General features: G+C 39.0%; 1 protein-coding gene across 9 annotated transcripts in view; it reads right to left on the reverse strand.

Annotated features, from left to right (window-relative positions):
* TNIK (TRAF2 and NCK interacting kinase) overlaps window positions 1-24435 on the reverse strand; it is a 413088-nt gene that overhangs the window by 307122 nt on the left and 81531 nt on the right. For all 9 annotated transcript variants that reach the window (XM_051983151.1, XM_051983153.1, XM_051983152.1 and 6 more), the window contains exon 2: window positions 10416-10481. In XM_051983151.1, coding sequence (XP_051839111.1) covers window positions 10416-10481 — 66 coding nt within the window. The remainder of the gene's footprint in view (window positions 1-10415; window positions 10482-24435) is intronic.

A 24435-nucleotide genomic window follows, 5' to 3' on the forward strand; every position in this document is an offset into this window, starting at 1 on the left:
TGACATAAAAAGAAACAGTCTCCCCACTCAGCTACCACCCACATCAGCCTGTCGGCTATGTGACTGGGTTAGAATTACATGGAAAGCTGAAGGAGACTTTGCAGATGGATCCCTTGGTCCTATGCCCTCATTTGAAGGCTCTTCTCCCCTCCTCCCCCTGAATTTGTAATCATCTAGTCTGGGGTTTGATTTGAATATGAAAAAAAAGAGTCAAAGAAAGGGCTGCAAAACAAGTAATAGCAGTGGTGATGACATTTCAGGATATACAATAATTATATTTAAGGAAATAATTAATAAACATTTATTGAGCATATTCTAGGGGCAGTGAAATAACCTAGTAAATAGAACATTGGGTCTGGAGTTCCAAGGATATGAGTTTTATTTCTAAGCTGTGTGACCCTGAGCAAGTCACTTAAGCCTGTTTGCCTCAGTATACTCATCTGAAAAATGAGGTGGAAGAGGAAATGGCAAAATGATTCCAGTATTTCTAGCAAGAAAACCCCAAAGGGGTCACGAAGAGTTGAAATAACTAAACAACAATGATAACAAGTACCTACTATGTGCTAGACATTGTGCCAAAATACAAAAAAAAAGAGGCAAAATATATGCCCTGCCCTTAAAGAGCTTACAATCCACTGGGGGAGACATGCAGAGAAATATATACAAAGCAACCTATACAGGATAAACAGGAAATAATTAACAGAGGAAAATACTGGAATGAAGAGGGAGTGGGGAAGGCTTCCCCTAGGAAGTGAGATTTGGGGCGGGGTGGAGAGGGGAGACTTTAAGAATGATTGGGAGGTCCGAAGCCTGTATTTTGGAAGAAGCTCAGGCACAGGAGGATGTGGTGATAGAAGTTTAAAGGCCAAATCTCTGGCCCGCCCATAAAATGCTCCTCCTTCTGCTGTCGCTGTTCCTTTTTAGAAAGCAAAGATTTCTACATTTGATAGTCCTCTTATTGGTGGGAATGATCCTCTTGGGAAATAATGATTTGGTGTGTTGTATAATAACTTTTCTCCACTTGGCTAAGAAATCAGTGACTAATTACCTAACTGTCATCCCCAGTTCTGTCTTTTGTAGATTACAACTAAAAAGAACCATTTAGTAAAACAATTAGTGTCGTGAGCGTTTTGCATTATTACTAGTAGAGGCTCCCATGGGCCTCCTAATGCCAAAATTTAAAATGACTGAGTCCCAGAAAGTTAGAGCTAGAAGGAAGCCTTTATCAATCTCATCCAAAGTCCTCGGTGGACAGAGAGGGAAACTGAGGCCAGAAGAAACAACCGATGATTTGGCCCAAGTCTCCCATCCAGCAAGGACAAAGCTGACATCAGATCTTCCTAATTTTGCCCCCTGGCAGGAATTTAAAATCTCCCTGCATCCCAAAGACACAGCCTGCCTGGGGTAGGTGGTATACACTTGGTAGATTTTTTAGTATCTTTAATCAGCTTTCACACCGCACATCTTTGCACAGAGATGGGGAGCAGGATTCAAGATTCTCACTGTTCTTCTGAGTTTTCCTTCTGTTTTGTTATTTTTAAACCTGTCCCTGGGCAAGTCACTTACCTGCCTGCCTCAGTTTCCTTATCTGTTAAACATAAGCTGGAGAAGGAAATGGCAAACCACTTCAGTATCTTTGCCCAAGACAACCCCAAATGGGATTACAAAGAATCAGAGACAATTAAAATGATTGAATATATATGTATATGTGTGTGTATATCTGTTTATATATGCATAGGTATATACATACATATATAATGAGAGAAAACTTGGCTCTTTAAAAAAAAAATAATAATTTGTAGTTTCATTGGTCTTGCTCCCTCCTTCCATCATTTCATAATGATAACACATAACGATAATGATAAACACATAAGTGTTTACCTATTTTTTTAAAAAAAATTATTTTTTTAATTTTGTTTTACTTTTTTTTTCCTGAGGCAGTTGGGGTTAAGTGACTTTCCCAGGGTCACACAGCTAGAAAATGCTAAGTGTCTAAGGCCAGATTTAAACTCAGGTCCTCCTGACTTCAGAACTGGTGCTCTATCCACTGCGCCATGTAGCTGCCCAAATATTTACCTATTTATTAAGATACTAAACTAGAAGAGACTTCAGAAACCATCCTCCATCTCCTTTTACAGATGAGGAAACTGAGATAACAAAGCCTAGAAGGGTATGTGATTTGCCTAAAGCTACATGGGTTAAAAAAAAAATCATATAATCTGATGGTCCTCCAACTTTGGAATTTAGCACTATGTTTTCATATACTTCATATATGTTGAGAGATGATACTTTAGATCTCCAGCCTTGCCATTGGTCTCCACTTTGGTCCAGGAAGAAGGAAAAGTTATTAGAAAAACTGAAGACTGTGGAAGGTTACCAGGATGTTGGCTGAGTTACAGAATCCTAGCTCTGGGACAGTCACCTGACATACAGAGGCTGCTCTTGAATGAATAATCTTAGGAGATTTCAAACATATGGGGAGGCAGATGTGCGGAATATGTGGCTCGTATGTGATTTCACTGTTGTCAGAAAAATATCCAGGAAATGTGCCTATTATAACTTAAGAGGAAAAAACCGAAATGTGTGAAGGTTTTGAGTCAGTAGAAATGCAACTAAAACTTCTCCGGGGGTAGGATGCACCCCCTCAAATATCCTTTTCCTTAGGAGTTTTAAAGGAATGGCAACGAGAGGACTAGAATTCACTCATTCATTAATTTGGCTCCTAAACCTCCATGGAGCTCTTTCTCTGTGTTAAGCACCTTGCTAGGCAAGGACATTGATGACTAAGACATAATCCCTGCCCTCATGGAGTTATAAGTCTAGAATAAATCTCCTTCCATGATTCTGTTTCTAGGTGATATTTGCTATCTGAGAAGAATTTTTATTGAAGCTGTAACAGAAGAAAAGAATCATAGAATGGTGTTGTAAGAAGGGATTTTAAAGGTTCCCAACATTAACCATTTCCCAGATATGGAAAATGATGTCTCCTCAATTCTCAATTTAGATGAATGAATTCCCTCTTTACTTGCACTGTTCTGTCTCTGGGAGTAAAATCCTAACTGTGAAATCCCACTTAAGTCCCTAGATTGTGAAACCAGGCTTTCCCAAGGGTTTAAAGGCCTTTGTGAAAATCACACAGTTAATGTGTTTCAATTCAGTAAGCCCATGTCATAATGCAGTATGGACTATCATCAGCAATGGATTCACCAAAATGAAGATATAATAGTCCCTGGCCTTGGGAAGCTTAGATTCTATGGATGGAAAATATATGTGTGTATACAGATATGATGGTGTATGTATACACATATATGTATATGTGTGTGTGTGTGTGTGTGTGTATATATATAAAGGGATGCGTAACATGTATGGGAGAGAGATAAAAAAGAGAGAAGGAAAGGAAAAAAACAGAAACACAGAGAGACAGGGAGAAAGAAGGAGAGAAAGACAGAGAGAGAGAGACAGAGAGACAGAGAAAGAGAGAGAACAAGAACTTTAAAAATTCTCCTAGGTCAAATTCAGAATGTCAGAATGAACAATCTAAATAATACTTGTAGTCCTGAAAGTGACTCTGACCCCCAGATCCCTGGATTATAGCCAACGTGAGAAGAAATATTTCAGGCTGGTAACACCTTTAACAGCATGGAATCATCCCTCCTACCCCAGGGTTTATGTTGCCAGCAGCTCTTGAAGTACCAGTACCTGCCAGAGAGAAGGTGGATTCTCTCACCCACACAGGTGCTCTCCCTGTCAGGGTCTCCCTTCCACAGATCTGTGGCTTAATTCAGCTTTAATTTATTAGAGCTGACAGGATCACAGCTTGGGGCAGCACAGGCACAGGCCACAATTAGAGACTACCTTACCGAGGACAGTTACAATGGAGAGCCCACCAAGCGAATGTTTTCCAAGATGAAGTCTTCTCTTTTCCCAGGAGCAGAAGTAAAATGGATTCCTATAATTTTTACTAGTTGCAATTAAGACATTCCCCACATTTCAATAATCCTGAGACCTTATCTATTGAATGAAATGGACCAACGACAGCAGAAGATCTTTGGAAGATTATAAGGGAAGGTTGTCTGGAAGAAGTTTAAAAAAATAGCCAATTGGGTGGGAGCAGACGTGATTTCTTGTAAGATCATAAAATTAGAGCTAGAGAAGTAGAATTCCGATTGCTGCATTTTAATAGATGAGAAATAAAAATCTAAGAAAGTAAAATCATTTCTTTTAAACCATGGAGAGCTGAGATTTGAACCCAAGGGTTCTAAACCAAAGTTTTTTTCATTTTATCACAACCATTTTCCCAAAGCCATGTCAGACAGGCAACATTTTGCTTTGTAGTCACCCTGGGGAGACAAAAACAAGCTAAGAAAAAACAAGATAATCTCTGCCCTCAAGGAGCTTACCTACTCCTAAGAGGATACTTTTTGGAAATCATTTTGAGGATAAGGAAGCTCACCTTGAAGCACCTTGAAGTTTACCCAGAATGCTTTTGCCAACCTTTCCTGGACTACTCACAAGAACCCTGTGAGGCCAGGAAAGCAGACACCTCATACTATAACTCTCCTTTGTAAGCTCATGCTATTTAGAGTTGAAAAGAATGTGTCATACATGCAATTCATTTTACAACTTAGGAAACTGAGGCTTCAAAAGAAAAAGTAAGATGTTTGCTTAAGATCACACAGGCTCTTTAGCAAGCACAATTAGAATTAAAATTCAGGCCCTCTGAGTCTTTCCATTTCACCCCAAAATACAGTGATTCAGAGAAAGAAAATAACTCACCCAGCATCTTATGGCTAGCAGGCCATAGAAAGGAGACAGCCCAAAAACTGTTTCCCAAAGTCAATAATCTTTTCCTTATTGCATCTTAATTACAAATTACATCTAGGAAAGATCTTCACTATTGACTACACACAATCATATAGGCTAACCTTGGACATTTCTAATAAAATACCTAATACACAGAACCACTTAATTCCTCTCAACCATTCAAACTCTTAGTTAAACAGTCTCTTCCACTCTCAGGATCCATGGTTTCACTGCAACTCAGCTATACATGGGGACTTTTATACCCTTGAACTCATCATCACCCATTCCACTTCATGATCATGACTGAGTTGAGTCACTTAACCCATTTCCCTCACTTTTCTCCTCTATAAAATAGAGAATAATAATAATGCCGACCTCCCCAGGTCATTATGAGGATTGAATGAGATAAAAACTATTAAGTGCCTGCTACACACTAAGTGATCCACAAATATGAACTATTATTTATTTTTTGCTTGCTATGGTTGTTATCTAAAACATAGATGGCTCCCTCCCCCCAAAAAAACAAAAACAAAAACAAAAACAAAACAAAACAAACAAACAAACAAAAAAACCTCTCTTGAGTCTGAATTCTTCAATGTGGCTTGAATCACATTAAAATGTGACTGGGAAATGATTAATAAAATTAATAAAAATAGTGATACTCTTTAATTTGAAGTTCATTATCTTATCACCTCAAGGATAAAATACAAAGCACTCCAATTGGAACCTGTCTAGACTGCTCCTGGAGATTATCTCTTTCTTTGCCTTAGACCACTGGATCTGGAAGCCCTGAGTGCAAATCTGGTCTCTATATATTTTAGAAATGAGGCTTTTATTGGAAACATTGACTGTAAAAATTGTTTCTGATCTTTCTACTGCCCTAATCTTGGTTGCATTGGTTTTGTTTGTGCAAAAACTTTTAAATTAAATGATCTCAAAATTATTCATTTTGCATTTCATAATGTTCTCCATCTCTGGTTTGGTCATAAATTTTGCATTTTGGGGGGGAATGTGTGTGTATTTGTTGTTGGTCTCTGTCTAGTTTCTACCATACTGTTTTCCACTTTTTCCCATCAGTTTTTGTCAAATAGTAAGCACTTAAACTAGACTCTGGAGTCTATCAAACAATAGATTTCTACGGTCATTAACAATTGTGTTTTGTGTTCCTAACCTATCCCACTGATCTGTTACTTTATTTCTTAAGCCAATACCAAAGAGATGTGATGATTGTCACTTTATAATACAGATTTAGATCTGGAATGACTGGATCACCTTCTGTTGCATTTTTTTTTCATCAATTCCCTTGATATTCTTGATTTTTTTGTTCTTCCAGATGAAATTTGTTTGTTTATTTTCCCCTACTCTATAAAATAATTTTTGGTAGTTTGATTAATATGACACTGAATAAGGGAAGTAATTTAGGTACAATTGTCATTTTTATTATATCACCTCAGCCTACCTCTGAGCAATTGATATCTTTCAGTTGTTTATATTTAACTTTCTTTGGGCAAAAAGTGCTTTGTAACTGCATTCATATAGTTCCTGGGTTTGTCTTGGTGGTCAGACTCCCAAATACTTTATATTGTCTGCAAGAATTATTATTATTCCTGATTTGACCAAATCCAAATTGATTTGACTGTGGTTCCTGACTAGTGCAGAAAGAGTAAGTCAGGTGACAGATCAGAACCACAAACACCATGGTGGAAGTTCTAAAGACAAAGGGCTCAGATTCTCTGGGGCATGGTATATGATCCAAACAATAAAACTGTTGGTAAAACTGTCAAGAAAATGTCTGGAAAGTAAGGACAACTTTTTAAAGTGCCTACTGTGTGCAAAGTATTCCAGTTATAGGAGATACTGAGACAAAAATGCAGCAGTCTCACGCATATGCAGAATTCTACCCTAACTATCCTAGAAGAGCTTCTAACAAGGAATTCTTCTATAAAACCAATAATCCTTTAGGACAGTTATGTTTCATTTTAAGATGACTTGACATATGAAAATATGGATTTCTACAGATAAATCTGGGGATTATTATTTGCTTTAGGAGAAGATTCAACAGAGAATTCATTGAGATAGGCTACCCATCTGCTGCATTTCAAATAATCCAAATGACAAAATGTCTATATGCACATCATTTTTATCCCAGAAAGATATTTTGTTCCTTGAAGTAAGTATACTCTGCTGTGCAAATAACTACCTCCTAATTTATCTGTTCTGTAAGTTCAGATCTCTGTGCACCGGCCTTTTTTATTAAAGCTGGCCAAAACCAAGTAGCTAACTATATATTATAGATAAATGGCTCCCCTTCAATCAAGCCCTGATCTGCTCTGTTATTCAAATGGCCAGCACGGATTATATTGTCAGCACAGTCAACCAGCCACCGGATGTTCAACAACTTCTGATGACTCAGGAAGGAGTCTCCATGCTTGAATAGTATACATGCAGTCACATCTAGTTGCCTAGCAACTGGACATTATACAAAACGGGTATCAGTTATATAAGTTCACCACCACTTGGCCAATGAATACCTCACATGGCTCCATAAGATAAAGAGCTTTAGTTCTTGGAGGAATACAATCTAAGTACCTATAACGTCCCTTTGGTCAGCCCAGTCCATATCCCAAATATTCCCACCTAATTAAAAAAAAAGCCAAGAAGAAAAGGTGTTCCATGAGCCCAAGTCTCCAGAGTTAGGTTTAAATACTCCTCTAGGATTGGACTACTTCAGCAACCAATCAATAACTATTATTCCATGTTTGTTGAGTGACCCTCTCTGTGCTCAGCTTTTGAGAGATTGAGTTCAACTGGCTGCTGAAAACAGAACTCCAACTTGTGGGTCAAAGTCCTAAAGAGTTAGATCTAGACTTGATAGAAAGACACAACAGCCTTATAATTAGAGATATTCCAGAGTGGAACAGGATTGTCCTGAAAGCTAGTTGGCTGCCCCTCCCTATATAGCTTCAGGCAAAGGCTGGATGCCCACTTCTCAAGCCTGGAGTGAAGTGGATTCTCTTTTGGGTGTGGCCTGGATAAAAAGGACTGGGAAATGCCTTCCAACAAGTTCCATTTATCTACCAGGCTGGTTCTAGTTACTGATCAAAAATAGCCCCATTCTGAGAAGGCCATCCCGATATAAAACAGAGTAGAGATGTGGTGGATAGAGATACAGTCTCGGTCAGGAGGTCTTGTCTTGTAGCCCTGTGAGGCTCAGTAAGTCACCTAATGTCTGAACACCCTAAGCTATTTCCCCAAACTACAAATTACCACTGAGTGACCACTCAGCAACAGCAGGGTTTCCACAGTTATAACACAAGATATCAGCTAACAATTTCCCATTGAGGGCCAATCACTGCACTGAAACACCATCCCTGACCTCGATGAGCATGCATTTTAATGGATGACAGAGGAAATCCAAGAGGGAACAGGGAATTTGCAGCAGATGCTATGAAGAGCTCCCGGGATCAGATGAAGAGCTGGCAGGGAGCATGGAGGTCAATGTACTGAAACTGAAGCCCAGAGATATGTAATGACTTACCCAATAACTTACAGAGAATTGAGCCTATATTTGAACCAGAGCTCTCTGTTTCCAAAGTCAGCCCTCCTTTTGTTCCCATACAACAACTCTCATCCAAAGGGCTTCTTAATTCAAACCGGGCTAATTTTGAACAGCCCTTGAATTGGGTTGGCTTTTTCTTTTAAAGAAAGGGTGACATATTTTTCTTGAAATCAGCACCATCTGGTTATATCCACAAGAAAAATAACCATTTATGCTGGTTCATTTCCAGTGTTTTCCAAAAAATTAGGTTCTCAAGAGTGTCAGATTCATGTATTTTGAAGAACATTTGAAGTGCACATACTAAAATTAGGCCAGGTTCCATAGGAAGTCGTTTCAATCAACAAGAGGAAGGATTTCAGGCAGCAAATGGAATCCTAGTCACTCAGGAAGATATTTTTTTTATTGGGACTTCATGTCAGAATGTACATAAGAAATGCTGTTTCATGTTTAACATGAATGAGACTGCCTGCTATCTAGGGAAAGGGTGGAGGGAAGGAGAGGAAAAGTCGGAACAAAAGTGTTGAGAAATCACCCATGCGTATGTTCTGTCAATAAAAAGCTATAATGATAATTAAAAAAAAAAAAAAAAGAAATGCTGTTTCATTTCCCCAGTTAGGAAAAGGATGGCAATTCCTCCAAATTAACACAGAAAAGCAGTTTCTAGAAATTTCTATTGTAATGTCAGTTCATTTTCTTTTAGCAGGTGAAAATCATCTAGTGCAAACTGAAGCAACAATCATAATTACTTTGGATTTTTTTCCTGAAGATGTATATTTTCCTCTATTTTCTATTAAATGAGTCAGACTTTAACTCTTCAAGGGAAAATAAAGAAAGTCAAACAATAAACTTAAAAGAAGATATGGATAAGGGTCATCCAAAATGGAGATGCAAGCCCCCGTGGGTACCATTAGTCTCAGTGGAGGGAATGACCATATTAGTGAAGTCACAGATCTATCAGAGTACAGATAAAATCTGAACTCAATTTCTTAAAAGAATCAAGAAATGGGAGCTCTATCAATGTCTCAAATTTTAATTTTATTTTCTAAGTGATACAACTCGCTCTCAACAGAAGGCCACAATATGGATGTTTTTCTACTAACACTACTTACAAAATGTATTTAGGTTCTGCTGCAGGCCATCACCAAATCTACTTTTCTGGCCTTGATTATTTAATAGCTTAAAACTCTGGAGTAGATGGCAGCCTTCATTCCCCTTGAAAACCTGCTTCGGCAGTAATTAGAGTCACCAAGAGCTGAGTGAGCCTCAAGGAGGTTTCAAAATCTGAAATCAGATTTCATTTGTCATGAAGAAATACCACAATAAGTAATTTAAAAACAACAGAAATAGTCAAATTATAGAATCCAAGTTAGACAATGAGAAAATAATGAATTTCCTAAAGACTACAGCTTGAAGGCATTCTGCCATCTAATTTAATTGTCCTATGGCACTAGGGATGTATTGGTACTTATTCACCTCCAGTGTAATGCCCCTGTTCGACTGCAGTGGGTGCTGAGCTTATCTCTCTCTGTTCTAAGTAGAGAACTACAGATCTGATGATATATAAGATTTAGGAATCTACTGACGTGGTTTCCAGTTGGATCATATAAGTGTTCTTATCATATTAGAAGTTAAAACCCTATTTATAAAATCTCAGAGGCATCAGAATCCATCTGGCCCAACCATTAGGAGATCCCTAATAAGAGAGAACCTACCATTCCCCAAGGAATCCAGGCTGCCCTTTGAGACAACTCTTAAGTCTCTGACTATATCTCCCAGCAGCAAGCTGTTCCATTATCTTTATCCCCCCTATCCTGCCCTATGATACCATGTAGAATAAGTCCAATCCTTCTTCCATGTGACAACCCTCCAAATAACTTCAAGACAATTACGTGTCTTCCCAGAAATAACCATCACCTCCTCTATAGATGCAAGAGCCCATTAACTTTAATGAATTCTGTAGGAATTGGTGGGCTCAAATAAATCCCACCAAGCAGTCAATATTCACCTATAGGGAAATACAAAATAAACCTTGGTCATATGTCTGTGATCTTACCTTATAGACTTGGCCATAAGTTCCATTTCCAACAAGTTCCACTAATTCAAAGATCCCTGCAGGGTCCTGAAAAAAAAAGCAACAAAAATGGAATCGATTACTAATGAATTGTTTTAATCCAAGAAATATTCTGTTTCAAGCAAGAGAGGGTCAGCATCTCAACTAGTGAAACTCACAGAGCCCATGAATGTTGATATTAAATAACTGAGACAGGTATTAAATTGGTGAAGATTTACTTTATTAATTCTATTTTATATTCCAAGTATATCAATTCAAATCCTGGGAAATAAGATATACCTTTAAGTGAAATTAAAAATAATGATGATGAAAATAATAATAACAACTAATATTTATACAGCATTTTAAGATTTGGAAAGTATATATAGTATGTCTGATCTTCCAAACAATCCTGATAGCTCCTATATATAGTGATTCTATAAATATAGGTGCTACTCCTTACACATTTATATTTCACTACAAAGAAAGGCATCTCTGAATTGAGCACATTAGGCAAGAGCTATTCCTCATCCTTACCTCCTCATTCTGATCTTTTCCCTTCCCTCTTCTCTGGCTTCCTTCCTTCAGGATCCTACCCAAGCAATCATTCCTCTCTCCATTTCTCTCTCTCCTTCCCTTCCTCTCCCTCTCCTTCTCCCTTTCCCTTTCCCTTTCCATGCCTTCCTCCCTCCATATGTCTGTCTGTCTGTCTCTCTCTCTCTCTCTCTTTCCCCTCTGTTTCTCTCTGTCTGCCTGTCTCTCTGTCTGTCTCTTTGTCTCTGTCTCGCAGTCTCTCTCTCTCTCTCTTTCTCTCTCTCTCTCTCTCTTTCTCTCTCTCTCTCTCTCTTTCCCCACCTCCCTTGTATCCTCAAACCTTTGAAACTCTGATGGTTTCCTTCAATATTTCCAAAGATGTTCATCTCCCTCTTAATCCTTAGGAGGAAAGAGAAAAGGAGGGGCTAGGGTTAGAAGCTTCCCTTGTCTCTCTCTCCACCTTCTACACACCATCCCTTCCATTTCTCTCTGTGTTACTGCCAATCTCCTGGCATATAAATGATCCTGTATATTCAGTGATTCCCCATCCTTGGCAACTACTCACATTCAATTCTGTAATCTGGCTTCCTTCCCTACCAATCAACTTCATCTGCTCTTTTAAAAGGTCACCACATGTTCTTATCACAAAAATCCAGGGGGGTTTCTCAGACTGTCTCCTCTTGGTTTCTTTGTAGCTCTAGCTCTTGAGGATCACTGGCTCCTACAGGATATATTCTCTGGTCTCTGACTTCAGAGAATCCACCCTATTCTTTTTACCCTTTTCTCTGTCTCCTTTTTTGAAGATCATCTCTTCTTTCTTCCTGACCCCTTACTATAGGTGTTCCTCAAGTTTCCATCCTCAAGTCTCTTTTTCCAATCTACTAAGGCTATGGTAAACCTTTCTATTATCAAGAGGCTAGGATTAGAAGCCTTCCCTTGTCCCTCTCTACACTTTCCACATACCTTTTATCAAGAGTTAAATATAGGTTGAAACATGACTGCATTCATGGGAAAATCTGAAAGTATCTTTCATAATTCCATGCCTTACCTCATAGACTTCTTCTTAGCCTTGCCTTCTTTATTTAGCATTAAAAGAAAGATTTCAACCCAGATATCTCCTGAAACTAATACCACTCTTCTCTCCATTATCCCATAGAGCCTCAGAATTTTTCATAATATTTTTACCCATGGAAGAAAGCAGAAGGAAATACATTTCTCTGCCAAAGCAACATGGATTTAGAGCTACAACCACTAGATGACCTTAGAGGTAATCTAATCCAATGAGAATCATGTATTGAGAGTAAGAAGGGATCTCTAAGACCATCTTATATAATCCACTCATATTACAGATGGAGAAACTGGTCGTAGGCTCACAGAATCAGAGATTTGAATCTAGAATAAACTCCCAAAGCCAACCTGATCCAATCCTCTCATTTTACAGACAGAGAAACTGAGGCTTAAGGAGACTGGTTTTTCCAAAGACTACTCTGTCCAAAGTCTTGCTATGTAGGAAGTACTTGACAGAACCAAGATTTCAGAAGTGGCAGCAGCAAGGAGCACCCAGTCAAGTGAAGGCTTCCCAAGTATTTTGGAATGCAGCATGAGGTAAGAGTAGCCCTGGGTAAGTGTGTCCCTAGAAACAAGGGGGCACAATCAAGGGAAACAGTCAAGCACGGATGGCCCTAAATCTGTAAGTTTTACTTCAAGCAGAAAAAAATCTAAATTTAAAAATGAAACAAAAACAAGAAGAAAAAAAAAAACAACTAGCCAGCTGCCTTTTTTCCTACATTGAACTTTCCAGGAGTTTGCTCAGTGATGCTTCAGGAACAAATTTGGAGCTAGGCTCTCCATTTGCCTGAAATATCCCAATTTTACTTTCAACATTTTGACTCAGAAATGGAGAGTGAGGAGAAGGGTGACTGTAAATTATATTTGCTCAAGGTTCCTGAAAAGCATCATGAGGGGGAAAGGGTAAAGAATAGGAAACAACTCTGAGAAGACCTCATCTGTCTGTCTTTAACTCAAGGCTGACATGGTCCAGAAAAGTAAGCTTGACTTGTTCATCCTTCCTTGGACAGGAGCATCCAAAGGTCTGGCAACCTCCACTCCCTTAAGTTGGTCAGGAAGAGGGGAGTCTCAGCAGGGTGTCACAACTGTTCTCAATTCTCCTTGACCTGCCTCTTCTGAATGCTAATTAGACCTTTTAAAAACCTCTCTTATGGTGATTTAATAGAAGATAAATCAAATTTGGAATTGGACCCTGGAAGAAGTGAGTGGATGCCTTCTCTCTCACCAACCCTGAATCAGCAGAAAACCCCAAATTTAAAGGTGAAATAAATAAAAACAAGGAGAAAAAAAATCCATGTTCACATCCCACATGTACCATTTTCTATCTGCAAGACCCTGAGGAAAAAAATCACTCAAGATCTAAGGATTTCTCTCCAGAAAATAAGAGATTAGTTTGAGGTTCTACTTCACATTAATCAGATTGGCAAAGATGTCAAAAAAGGAAAATGATCAGTGTTCAAGAAGCTGTGTTACTAAGGTACTATTGATAAGAGTTATGAATTGTTACAATCATTGGAACTCTCTCTAAGTTACTGTTACCTCTGCTCTTTGTCCCCAAAGTCCTTCTAGTAGGCTTCTATCTCAAAGAGATAAAGGAAAAAGGGAATGGATAACTGTCTTGTGGCACAAAAACATGGAAATCCCAACAATTGGGATGGAGCTAAATGAATTCTGGTATCTGAATGTAATGGAATCAATTGTACTATAATTTTAAAAATGGCAACAGGAAGGTGCTGAGAAAAACCTGGAAAAATTCTATGAACTTAGTAAAGCTGAATGAGAATGACTGAGAGAAGCCCACAAAGACACAGATAAGTCCATGGAAATAGAAGGTATATGGGGAGATGAGGGGAAAATACTAGAACCTGGGGGAAATTACAAAGTACAAAGGTGTTTTAGAAGGCACTGGGAGGGGTTACAAGGGCACTAGAACTTGGGAATCTCAAGATAGATCTCAAGTGGGAGACATCAAACAAGCTGATCCCTGAAGGAAATTAGTCATTCTAAGAAGTGCTATAGTAGTAAGAGATTCCAGGCATGAGGGACAGCCTGGGCAAAAATAAGGAGGTGAGAAAACAAAGGAAGGAGATTTCTCTCTCCCAGATCCCTAAGAGATGAAATTCCCCCAAATCAAAAGGAATGAAGATGTGTGGCTATGGTCCTAGTGATTTTTTTCCCCATAAGTATCAGTCTGATAGATTTCCTGCCTCCAAGGCAAGTCATCCCAAAGTGACTGCCACAGACATGCCACTGCCTTCTTGCTGCTTCTGTATGCAAAATTCCATATCTTAGGGATTCTATGAAAGAAGATAGGCACCGAGAAGCTATTATCACGCAGTGTAACAGAGGGGAATGTTTAATTTACTAATTAAGTTACAAGTAAGTCATTTTGACATAATGGAAATGGGACTGAGCTGGAGTCAGGAAAAGCTGGTTTCAAACCCATCCTCCATTACTCACTAGCTCTGCGATTCTGCGGAAGCTTTCTAATCTCCACCTGCCTCAGACTCCCTAAGATTTACCTGCTAACATATAAACTTAATAAACCCACTTCCATGCTTTTGCCCAAGCTGTCCCCTTTGACTTGACTGCTCTCTCTCTGCATCCCTCTGATCTTTAAAATCCCATAAGAGGCTTTTCCTAATTCTCTCTATTGTTACTTTCCCCCTACTCCTTCCCACTTCTTCCTACTTCCCATACTCTGTCACTCCTCAAATTATATATATAGATATATACACATATATCTATAGATATTTTACACATTTATCTATATACATGAGAAGAGCTAAGTGGTACAGTGTACAGGGATTGAAATTAGGAAAACTCATTTTCCCCCAGACACCTACTAGCTGTGTGACCCTGGACAAATCACTTCACCTGCTTACCTCAGTTTCCTCAACTGGAAAATGAACCAGAGAAGGAAATGACAAACCTCTTCAAAATCTTTGCCAAGAAAATCAGACATGACTGAAACAACTCAACAACAACCATCTATGCTTCCTCCCAAGAGAATGTAAGTCCCCGGGGACAAGAATCACAACATTTCTGTCATTTTTCCCAGTGCCTGGCACAGTGCCTGACACACTGTAGGCATTTAATTAATGCTCATTGTACTAAATGGAATTGAATGGCAAGATGGCAGTTCCTTCATTTAGTCACATGATAAGTATGTTATGGAGAATGTGAAAACTAAGTGGCAAGCACCAGCTGAATTTGGGATTTTGCTATTCACCAAGATGGAAAACTGGGAAGGTTACAGACACCAAAAAGAAATGAGTCAACATATGACATTTACCAAGTCCAGAAATCCCCCTTGGCTACACATTACTTTATTCAGATCTTAACCTTTGGTGATAGTCAGGAAAATATGTCCAGTGCCAAGCTAGAGTTCATCTGCATTGTTTTGTGATCTTTTCCTCTGTCTGTCTCTATCTCTCCGCATCTCTCTCCATCGTTTCTCTCTCTGTCTCTCTTTCTATATCAGTCTCTGTCTCTGTCTCTCTCTCTCTCTGTCTCTCTCTGTCTCTCTCTCTCTCTCTTTTTCTCTCTCTCTGCGTGTCTGTGTCTATGCACATCTCTTGCCTTAGAGTAGGAATGAATCTTAGAAGTAATTTATCCAAGAGATGTCAAATATACAAGTCACATCATTCCTGAGTGGTGCAAAACAGGATTAAAATGGAAAACATTTAACAAAATTGTATGTATGTATATATATAAAACAAAACAGATAATTTTACATTTTAAAACTAAGTCAAAATGCAGCTTACAGGGATCCATCAGTCCCTATTAATGCTCTCCATTTCTCTTTGCCTCTGGCACCACTGATGGAGCCCACCACCCTCTGCGTACGGATAAGGCCAGAGAACTAAAGATGTGGAGGACTGCTGAGGGAACGAGTGCCGCTGATGACCTCAAAGCCAGGTCCCCCGATTCCACACTGAATGACCTCCGAGTACCGGTATCTCAGCACAGCTAGGCTTCCCTATCTTCTCTAAGACTTCTACCATTCACAGATTAGCATTCAGTTTAATCAGGTGACATAATACTGGGTTGGGGGTTTTATTCCCCATTTTGCTTCTGACATACAAAAAATTCATTGCACTGAAATGAATTAAAAGACTTCCTAGCGAACATTTCTTCTCCACTTGAAAGTTTTCAAAGCACTTTTACATACATCAGCTCAACTGAGTATCAAAATAATCTTATAAAATAGACTTTACAATTACTATTCATTGTCTTTTTGGTGCTAATTGTCTCTTTATGACCCTATTTAGAGTCTTCTTGGCAAAGATAGGGGATTGGTGTGCCATTTTCTTCTCTAATTTATTTTACAGATAAAGAAACTGAGGCAACCAGGACAAAGTGACTTGCCCAGGGTCACACACTTAGTGTCAGAGACCAAATTTGAGCTCAAGCTTTCCTAACTTCAGATCTGGCGCTCTATCCAATGTGCCAGCTAACTGCCTATTACAGTTACCATATTTCCATTTCACAGATGAAGAGGTTCCATGTCACACCGATAGTGAATGTTAGAAGAAAGACCCACATCTCCCCATTTTACCATAGTTGTGTTCCATTTATTAGCAAGCATATGAAGATATAAAGGCTAGGAGGTTGCTGAAAAGTGCATCAGATCAGACAGGAACATAGACCCTAAACTCTAATGACTAAACATCTCCAACAGAGAGGTTTCCACTTTTGATAAGCAGTCTCCATGAAAAATCTGAAAGAGCAGGACTTCACGTCCAGCATCCTTGTCGGGACCAGCCTCTCCCATGATACTGGCAAACCAGCATGCTGGGTAAATGAAGAGATTTCACAAACCTAGAACTAACTACTCCTCCTTGAACCATATTTAGCAGGTATTTTGTTAGACGTTAGACAAAACTGACAAGCATATGCTTATGAAAGCAAAACAGAACAAAGAAAACAGCAACAGTAGGAGAATTCTCCATATTTATCTTGAATCTTTGTGCCTTTTTCACATCATCAGAGCCCTCACATAGCTGGGCAGGGGTGCTGAGTCAGCCCTTCTCGGGCACGAGTCCATGCTGCATTCTCAGCTTTTGCAAGATAGAAAACAGCTTTAAATATCTAATATTTCCAGAAATATTTGAAAGTGGCTATCAATTTCCCGAGGTCTCCGAATGGCAGATCTTCTGCCCTAGACAAACAGGCTTTGTTCTGTGCCGGGATGCTGGTCTACGTTCCCCGCTCCAGACCAGAACAGAGATGGTGGGTTTTGCTTTCACATTTCACCCTGTCCACACAGAGAGAGGCTGGGCAGGGAATTTACTCTAGTGGCTGAACTGTATTGATAATGCATTGGTTAAAGAAAGACATGAATGTTTAACGAGGGGATATACTTAAGCATCTCAAACCCAAACTTTTAAGTCTTGACCCTGCTTCATTCTAATCACCACATATCCATAAGCAAGTCACTTCACTTCTCAAAAAGGATTTCCCAGTTTATCAACTGGCAGTAATAATACTTGCCCGATCTATTTTTAAAGAGGATCCAATGAGGTAATGTACCTGAATGTACTAATGGGCATGATGCAAAACCCAACCAAATGCTTCCTCAACTCAAATCCACTTAAAAAAAAATTTTTTTTTAATTTTTGCTGAGACAATTGCCCAGGGTCACACAGCTAGGAAGTGTTAAGTGTCTGAGGCCAGATTTGAACTCAGACCCTCCTGACTTCAGGACTGGTACTCTATCTACTGGGCCACCTAGCTGCCCTTTAAATCTACTTTTGACAGATTGGATTTACTCTCTGCTTCCACCCTGCTAATTCCATTCCCTTTCAGATTGACTACATATATTGAATATGTAGCTAATGATTTATATACTGTCTCCCTCATTAGGACGTAAGCTCCTTAAGGGAAAGGGCTATTTTTGCTTTCCCTTGTATCTCCAAAGCTTAGCACAGTCCCTGGCACATAAGTGCTTAATAAATGCTTGTTGACTGGCTGACTGACTTGCTTTGAAGGGAAACACCAAAGGTCTCTCCTAAAACTGAAGTTCTTAACCGGGATCAAGAGGTGCCCAACTGATCTATGAATAGATTTCATGGAATCTGTGCACTTGGATGCAGAAAAAAATTCATTTTCATTTTCATTAACCTTTATACAGACTCTCTCTTTTCTGCACATCCACCAATGTCCTCATCATCTGACGAGTGGAATATTATAATATCCTGATTGTTGGTCCTTCTGCCTTAAGATGCATCCTTCCTCACTGGGGGCTACATCCTTTATACACTTGAGATCCTATGTTCTCTTACATCATGCTGACTTTGGACAATGAATATCTTTCAGCCTCCTCTTACCCTGCTTGGTCAGACTGCAGTCAAAGATTACAAAGATTATGATGAGAACTACACAGTCCTTCCTTTCCTAATGCACCTGTCATTTACACCTCTTCATTATTTCATTTTGTTCACTACTCCCCCCCAAAAAAAATCCCCCTTCAGCCCTACTCCATACTGCTGCTGTCATTCCCTCCCTTTAAGAGACAACAGAAATGTCAGCTCTAATTCTGGCCATTGAAAGCAATTTCTTCTGCCTCTGAGTTCCCCTAGCACTTGCAGAAAATTAACTAAATCAAAGAGAGCAGTGTCCTTGAATCCCATTTCACTGCTCTTGCATAAATTATGAAAGGAGAAGTTTTTCATGGTCATTACAATTGTTAATAATATTTTCCTCCTATATGACTGTCTAATTATCAATTTACACATTATAATTTATACAAATTATACAAAAAAATACAAATTATACAATTTACACATCGTAGGCTTTCAGTAGAATTAAAGCTAGTGGAGGACAGGAACTTTGTTCTATTTCTATCTTTTATGCATCTATTTCTCAAGTCATGGTGCCTTGAATACATGGGTGGCCTTTCAAATTGTTTATGGGAGAGGCAATCGGTGAACAGATGAATCTGACATAAGCATCAATAAGTTCAATTATTAGTGGGTAATTTTAAAAAACTGACTCTAAATATATTGGTTAATATGCCTAGCGTGCAGGTGGAGGAGATGCTGGAAAAAAGAAAGATAGGAAGATAGAAGTGGAGGGAGGAAATGGGAAGAAGAAAGGGGAGAAACCATTGGACCTAACCTAACCAATGAATTCTTGGGTGTGTGAAACAAACAAACAAAAAATCAGCTTTTCTATAGTCTTCCAGACTATATCTAAGAGCATTGACTCATCTCTTATGTTAAACATCAGGGGAGATGAATAATTTAGATGAGAGACAGTCCTTACCCTCATGGAGCTTACAGTCTATGGGCAAACAGAAAGAGACATGATGTTGCCACAATCAAGTAACTATTAAACATTATATTATAGCATGGTACAGTCCATAAAGAACTAATCTTGGAAACAGGAAGAGTGAGGTCAAGTATTGTTTTTCCTTTTACTATTAAGGCAAGTGAATATTATATATCTCAAGGAGAATTGATGGGGGACATTATTAAGAGGGATTTAAGGAATTTACCCATGAGAGACACATCCAATGACACATGGCCAACTCATTTAACTTCCAGGACTTAGGGTTAGAGTAAGGCCCCAGTCATCTTATTCCACCAATACATAAGAGAGGAATTGCTGTCTCAGATTGGGAGTGAGTCTTTCCACACAGGGAGTTCCTTATGCCACTGAAATCACAGGTTTGTGTTCTTGGCAACTGGATCAGCCGCTTCATAAATGTTTGCTGATTGATTAAGCCATTTAGTGTCACCTCTACCATTACTTCTGGTCTCCTCACGTCAAGTTACCAAAGCAGCCTTGGGTCAAGTTGAAAATGAAAGCTGGCTACCCTCCTGGGCAGCTGAGCTTTACCCTCAGTTGTACAGCTTCAGTATTTCATTTTCTGATTTGTGGCGGTAATGAATTGACACATGCTATCACCCTACCAACAGCGGATCTTGGCAGGAGCAATCACATTGGTGGTTTAGATGAAAAGGAAAATCTTTTGCCAAGAGAGGAGATAAATCCAGAGCCTTTAAAATATTAAATTCCTTTTTATGCTCAAAAAAATCTTTGCACATTAATTAGAAATGGGCTAGGAGCCAGTCTACTATGCATCAAGAAAGAAAAATTAAGCTACACAAAACATAATCATTCTCCTTTAATCAGGAGAATATGTATATTTAGTTGTGGGAGAAAATGATATACAGAAGCTGAGATCCTGTCAGGCATATTGATAAAAAACAAAAAAGGCATATTTATCTCTGGAGAGGAAAATGCCAAAGGGCGTCTCATGTACCTAGTAAGAATTTTGAAAGTTGCAACCAAAATGATAAATTTGCTCAATAATCTTCTGATCAGCCAATTCAATTGAGGTATTAAGTAGGGCAGAGTTGAGGTGAAGGATGAGTGTAAATTCACCCCAAAACAGGGGTAGTGTTTTTCATGGAGAATATCCCAGTAGAAGAGGGCTTCCTGGAGCCTGTGAGGTTCCACAGAATCCATGGTTGACATGGTGGTAAACCATCTCAAGTCCCGGTCCACTACAAAGCCCCCTCAATGAAAGGAGTGGTCAATCAAAAGAGGTCTACTAGACAGTCCAGATACAAAGAGGTAGGAAAAAGTTTCAGTTCCTAGGCAATGGTAACTAATCCCAGGTATGACTTTCCTTAATTCTGAAACAACCTGTTATGATAATGGATTTGTTTAAAGTTTGAGAACAGGGAGATGATTGAAATATAAAATGTCTCTAAGGTTCACATGATACCATTCTCTTCAGCCTTAGAGAGTTCATTTTAAGCAAAAATCTGAGTTTAGGTATGACTGATCTGAGCCCCCACTTAGGATAACGCTTAGTTTTTAGGGGGAGAGGAAGAGGAAGAAGAAGGAAGACAACGAGGAGGAGAAATAAGAAAAAGGAAGAGAAGGAGGAAGAAAAGGAGGGGGAAGAGAAGAGGAGAAAAAGGGAAAAAAGAGGAAAAAGGAGAAAAATGGTATTTAGATAGTGTTTTAAAGTTTGCAAGATGTTTTATATGTTATCCTATTTGATCCTCACAATACCCTCTGGAAGATGAGTGCTATTATTATCTTTTCTTTTACAGCTAAGGAAATTGAGGCACAGAAAAGCTAAATGACCCATGAAGGGCTGTGCAGCTAGAAGTATTTAAAGTAGGCTTAAACACAAGTCATCCTGAACCCTATGCCACTAAAGTCATATCTGGTAAAGTGCCAGAGACAAGATTTGAACCCAGGTCTTCCTTATTCCTAGCTCAGCTCTCTATATATTTTGATGGGCTCTCTCCATTAAAAAATATATATATATATATATATATATATATATATATATATATGTATGTAATAGATCACGGGGCTGTTTGTAAGAAGAACCAACGACTGCTCCATTCCTCTTCTATCAACTTCTATCAAATGTATCTACATGATCCCATGAGAAACAAAAATTTCAGATTAGTCCCAAAGACCAGTTATTTCCAGGCATATGAAGAGACTACATGTCCCAGAATGAAGATTTGCAAAGGAGAATATAGCTAGAAAAGATCAGAATTCTACCCTCAGGATTTGTAAAGAGAACAGCCACTGAGCTGCAGAGACTTGCTGGGTAAGGTTGAAGGACAAATCCTTCATGGACAAGAATCACTTCCACAGGATGGGAAGGCACAGAGTGGCTGCAAGTGGCTCAGTGCAAAGAGTAGCCCATCCATAGGATCCCTCCAAGAACCACAGCTATACTTGTGATCAAGAAGTCTCAAGCTATACTGAATTAACATGCAAGAGGTTGCTAGGTGTATTTATTTACCAAGCGGTTACTTCTTAGGCTGGGATGATTTATACTATCTACGATGAACCCGAGTCATTTTGACAAATTGCCATAAGTCCGAGGAATAAAATTATTCCTCTTACAACATAATTTACCTTGAATGTTCTCCAAATCCAATCTGGATATAACTTTTCCCCTTAAATTTACACCCACATTCACACCCTGAATCTCTCCAAAGTGTAGAGTGATGGTAAATGAACTAGAGAGAAAAAGCACGGAGGCAAAGAATGAAAGAATGAATGGCCCTTTGAATAGAGCACCGAGTCCGAGGTCGGGAAGACCCAAGTTCAAACTGGCTTCAGATAGCAGCTCTATAACAGTAAACAATTCATTTAAATTGTTTGTCTCAGTTTCCTCATCTGTAAAGTGGGGATAATAATAGCATCTTTCTCCCAGGATTGTTTAAAGATCACATGAGATAATAACTGCAAAGCAATTAGCACACAGTGCCTGGCACAGAGTAGACACTATATTAACACGAGTTATTATTATTAGATCGGCTTTGGATTCTAGATCTGGATTCAAGTTGGGACTCTCTCTGACACACCCTAAATGAGTCACTCAAGCCGAGTCCCCCTTTCCCCTCTTTCTCCCAAGCAGGTCTCTAATACTACTTAGAACAAGAAGCGACCTACATAGGTAGAAGGAATTGACTTCCACTATGGGAGTTCTCTCTACACCAATTAAATCACAGATTTAGATCCCAAAAGGTAAAGGATTTGGCTTGAAGTCAGTAGAAAGCTGTATCCAAATCTTCCCTCATCTATGTAATAACTATGAGATGCTTCCTACAGCCCCAGGGAGCACTGGTCTAAAGCAAAACCTTTAATCAGCAGAGTTGTAGGAGACCAGGACAAGGTAAAATGAAAAGACATTAAATCAGAGGGCAGGCTCACATGTGTGAGAGACTGAGTTCAAGGCAGACTAGGCTTGAGCTATGACTGGCACAGCATCGAACTATAAGTCCCACTTCTACCAGTCCCCAATCACTTTTTTCTCTAAAGCATCCCTCAGTTTTGCCAACAAGTGGAGAAGGTTGAAACCCCAGGGCAGAGCTGGTAAGGGGGACTCTGACCCACAATGATAATATGTAGAGGATGCTGAAATCAATTCTACATCTTCAGATGTATAGAAATAATAGTTTAGTATCCATTTGGAAAGACTATTCAGTTAAAACAGGAAACTATTTTAACAGGTGTTTTTGTACCCATCAACTTGGGCTGTGATCTCCCCTCATTTGAAATGGTCTTAAAATTTTGAGGGTCATTTTGTGCTGTACACACACACACACACACACACAGAGAGAGAGAGAGAGAGAGAGAGAGAGAGAGAGAGAGAGAGAGAGAGAGAGAGAGAGAGAGCTAGTGAGAGAGAGAGAGAATATGCTAGTTATGGAATAGTAACCTAGAATCCCAGGAGGAAGAAACAATCACTACTACCACACAATCTGAAGAGACGGCAAAAACTCAAGCCATGCTGTTCTCCACATTGTTCTCCATTGTTCCCTGGAACTGCAGTCACTTGGGGTCATTAAGGAGAGCCAAATGGGCTGACTGCTCATTTTCAGAGGACCACTTTTTATCTTTTTCCTTATGTTAGGACCATTGCCTTTGAACTTAAAATCTACTTTCCCCACCATTGTCAAGGTAACCTGACTGTTCAGAATAACTAATTGGGCAGCATTTTCCAACTGTCGAGCAAGAGCAGCTAGCGAGTCAACAGAGCCATGGCAACAGGAATTAGGTGCTGAGATGGAGTCTTTACCATTCAGGCAAAATGATGCCTTTTCTCCAGATCTACCTTTCCCACCTTGAGAGAAAATTGAAAGAGTAAGGCTACCTGTGTAGAATATTTTCAGTATTTGTAAGCAAAAAAAAAAAATCAGTATTTCCACTGCCTGAAAAATATGGAAAGGGGGAAAGAAAGGAAATCATTTTATTGTCACATTCATGCTTTATGGAGACTTTATTAAAGTAAGTGTTTGTAATGTGTTATTTGGGAAAACAGAGGGCTTAACATAATAGCTGAACTGTGAGGATTTACCTGAATAACAACTGAAAAAGCTTGTTACATTAGTAGTAGTAGTAGTAGTACTAGTACTAGTTATAATAGTACTAGTAATAGTAATAGTAGTACTAGTATCAGCAGCAGCAATAGCATCAGCAACATTGACAGCAATAGAAGCAGCAGCACTAGTAATAGTAGTAGCAGCAGCAGCAGAAGTAGTAACAGTAATAGTAATAATAGTGGTAGTAGCAGCAGCAGTAATAGCAGCTGCAAAAGTAGTAACAGTAGTAGTTTCTGCAATAGTAGGAATAGCAGCAGTAGTAATAGCATTAGCAGTAGTAGCAGTAAGAAGTAATAGTAGTAGTACTAGTAATAGTAGCAGTAACAGTAGTAGTACTAGTAGTAGCAGTAACAGTAGTAATAGTACTAGTATTATAGTAATAGCAGTAGCAGCAGTAGCAGTAACAGTAGTACTGGGACTATAGTAATAGCAGTAGCAATAATAGCAGTAACAGTAGTCATAGTACTAGTGCTATAGTAATAGCAGTAGCAATAATAGCAGTAACAGTAGTAGTAATACTAGTACTATAGTAATAGTAGTAGCAG

The sequence above is a fragment of the Antechinus flavipes genome, chromosome 3 (assembly GCF_016432865.1).
Source record: "Antechinus flavipes isolate AdamAnt ecotype Samford, QLD, Australia chromosome 3, AdamAnt_v2, whole genome shotgun sequence".
In the NCBI taxonomy this organism is placed as follows: Eukaryota; Metazoa; Chordata; class Mammalia; order Dasyuromorphia; family Dasyuridae; genus Antechinus; species Antechinus flavipes.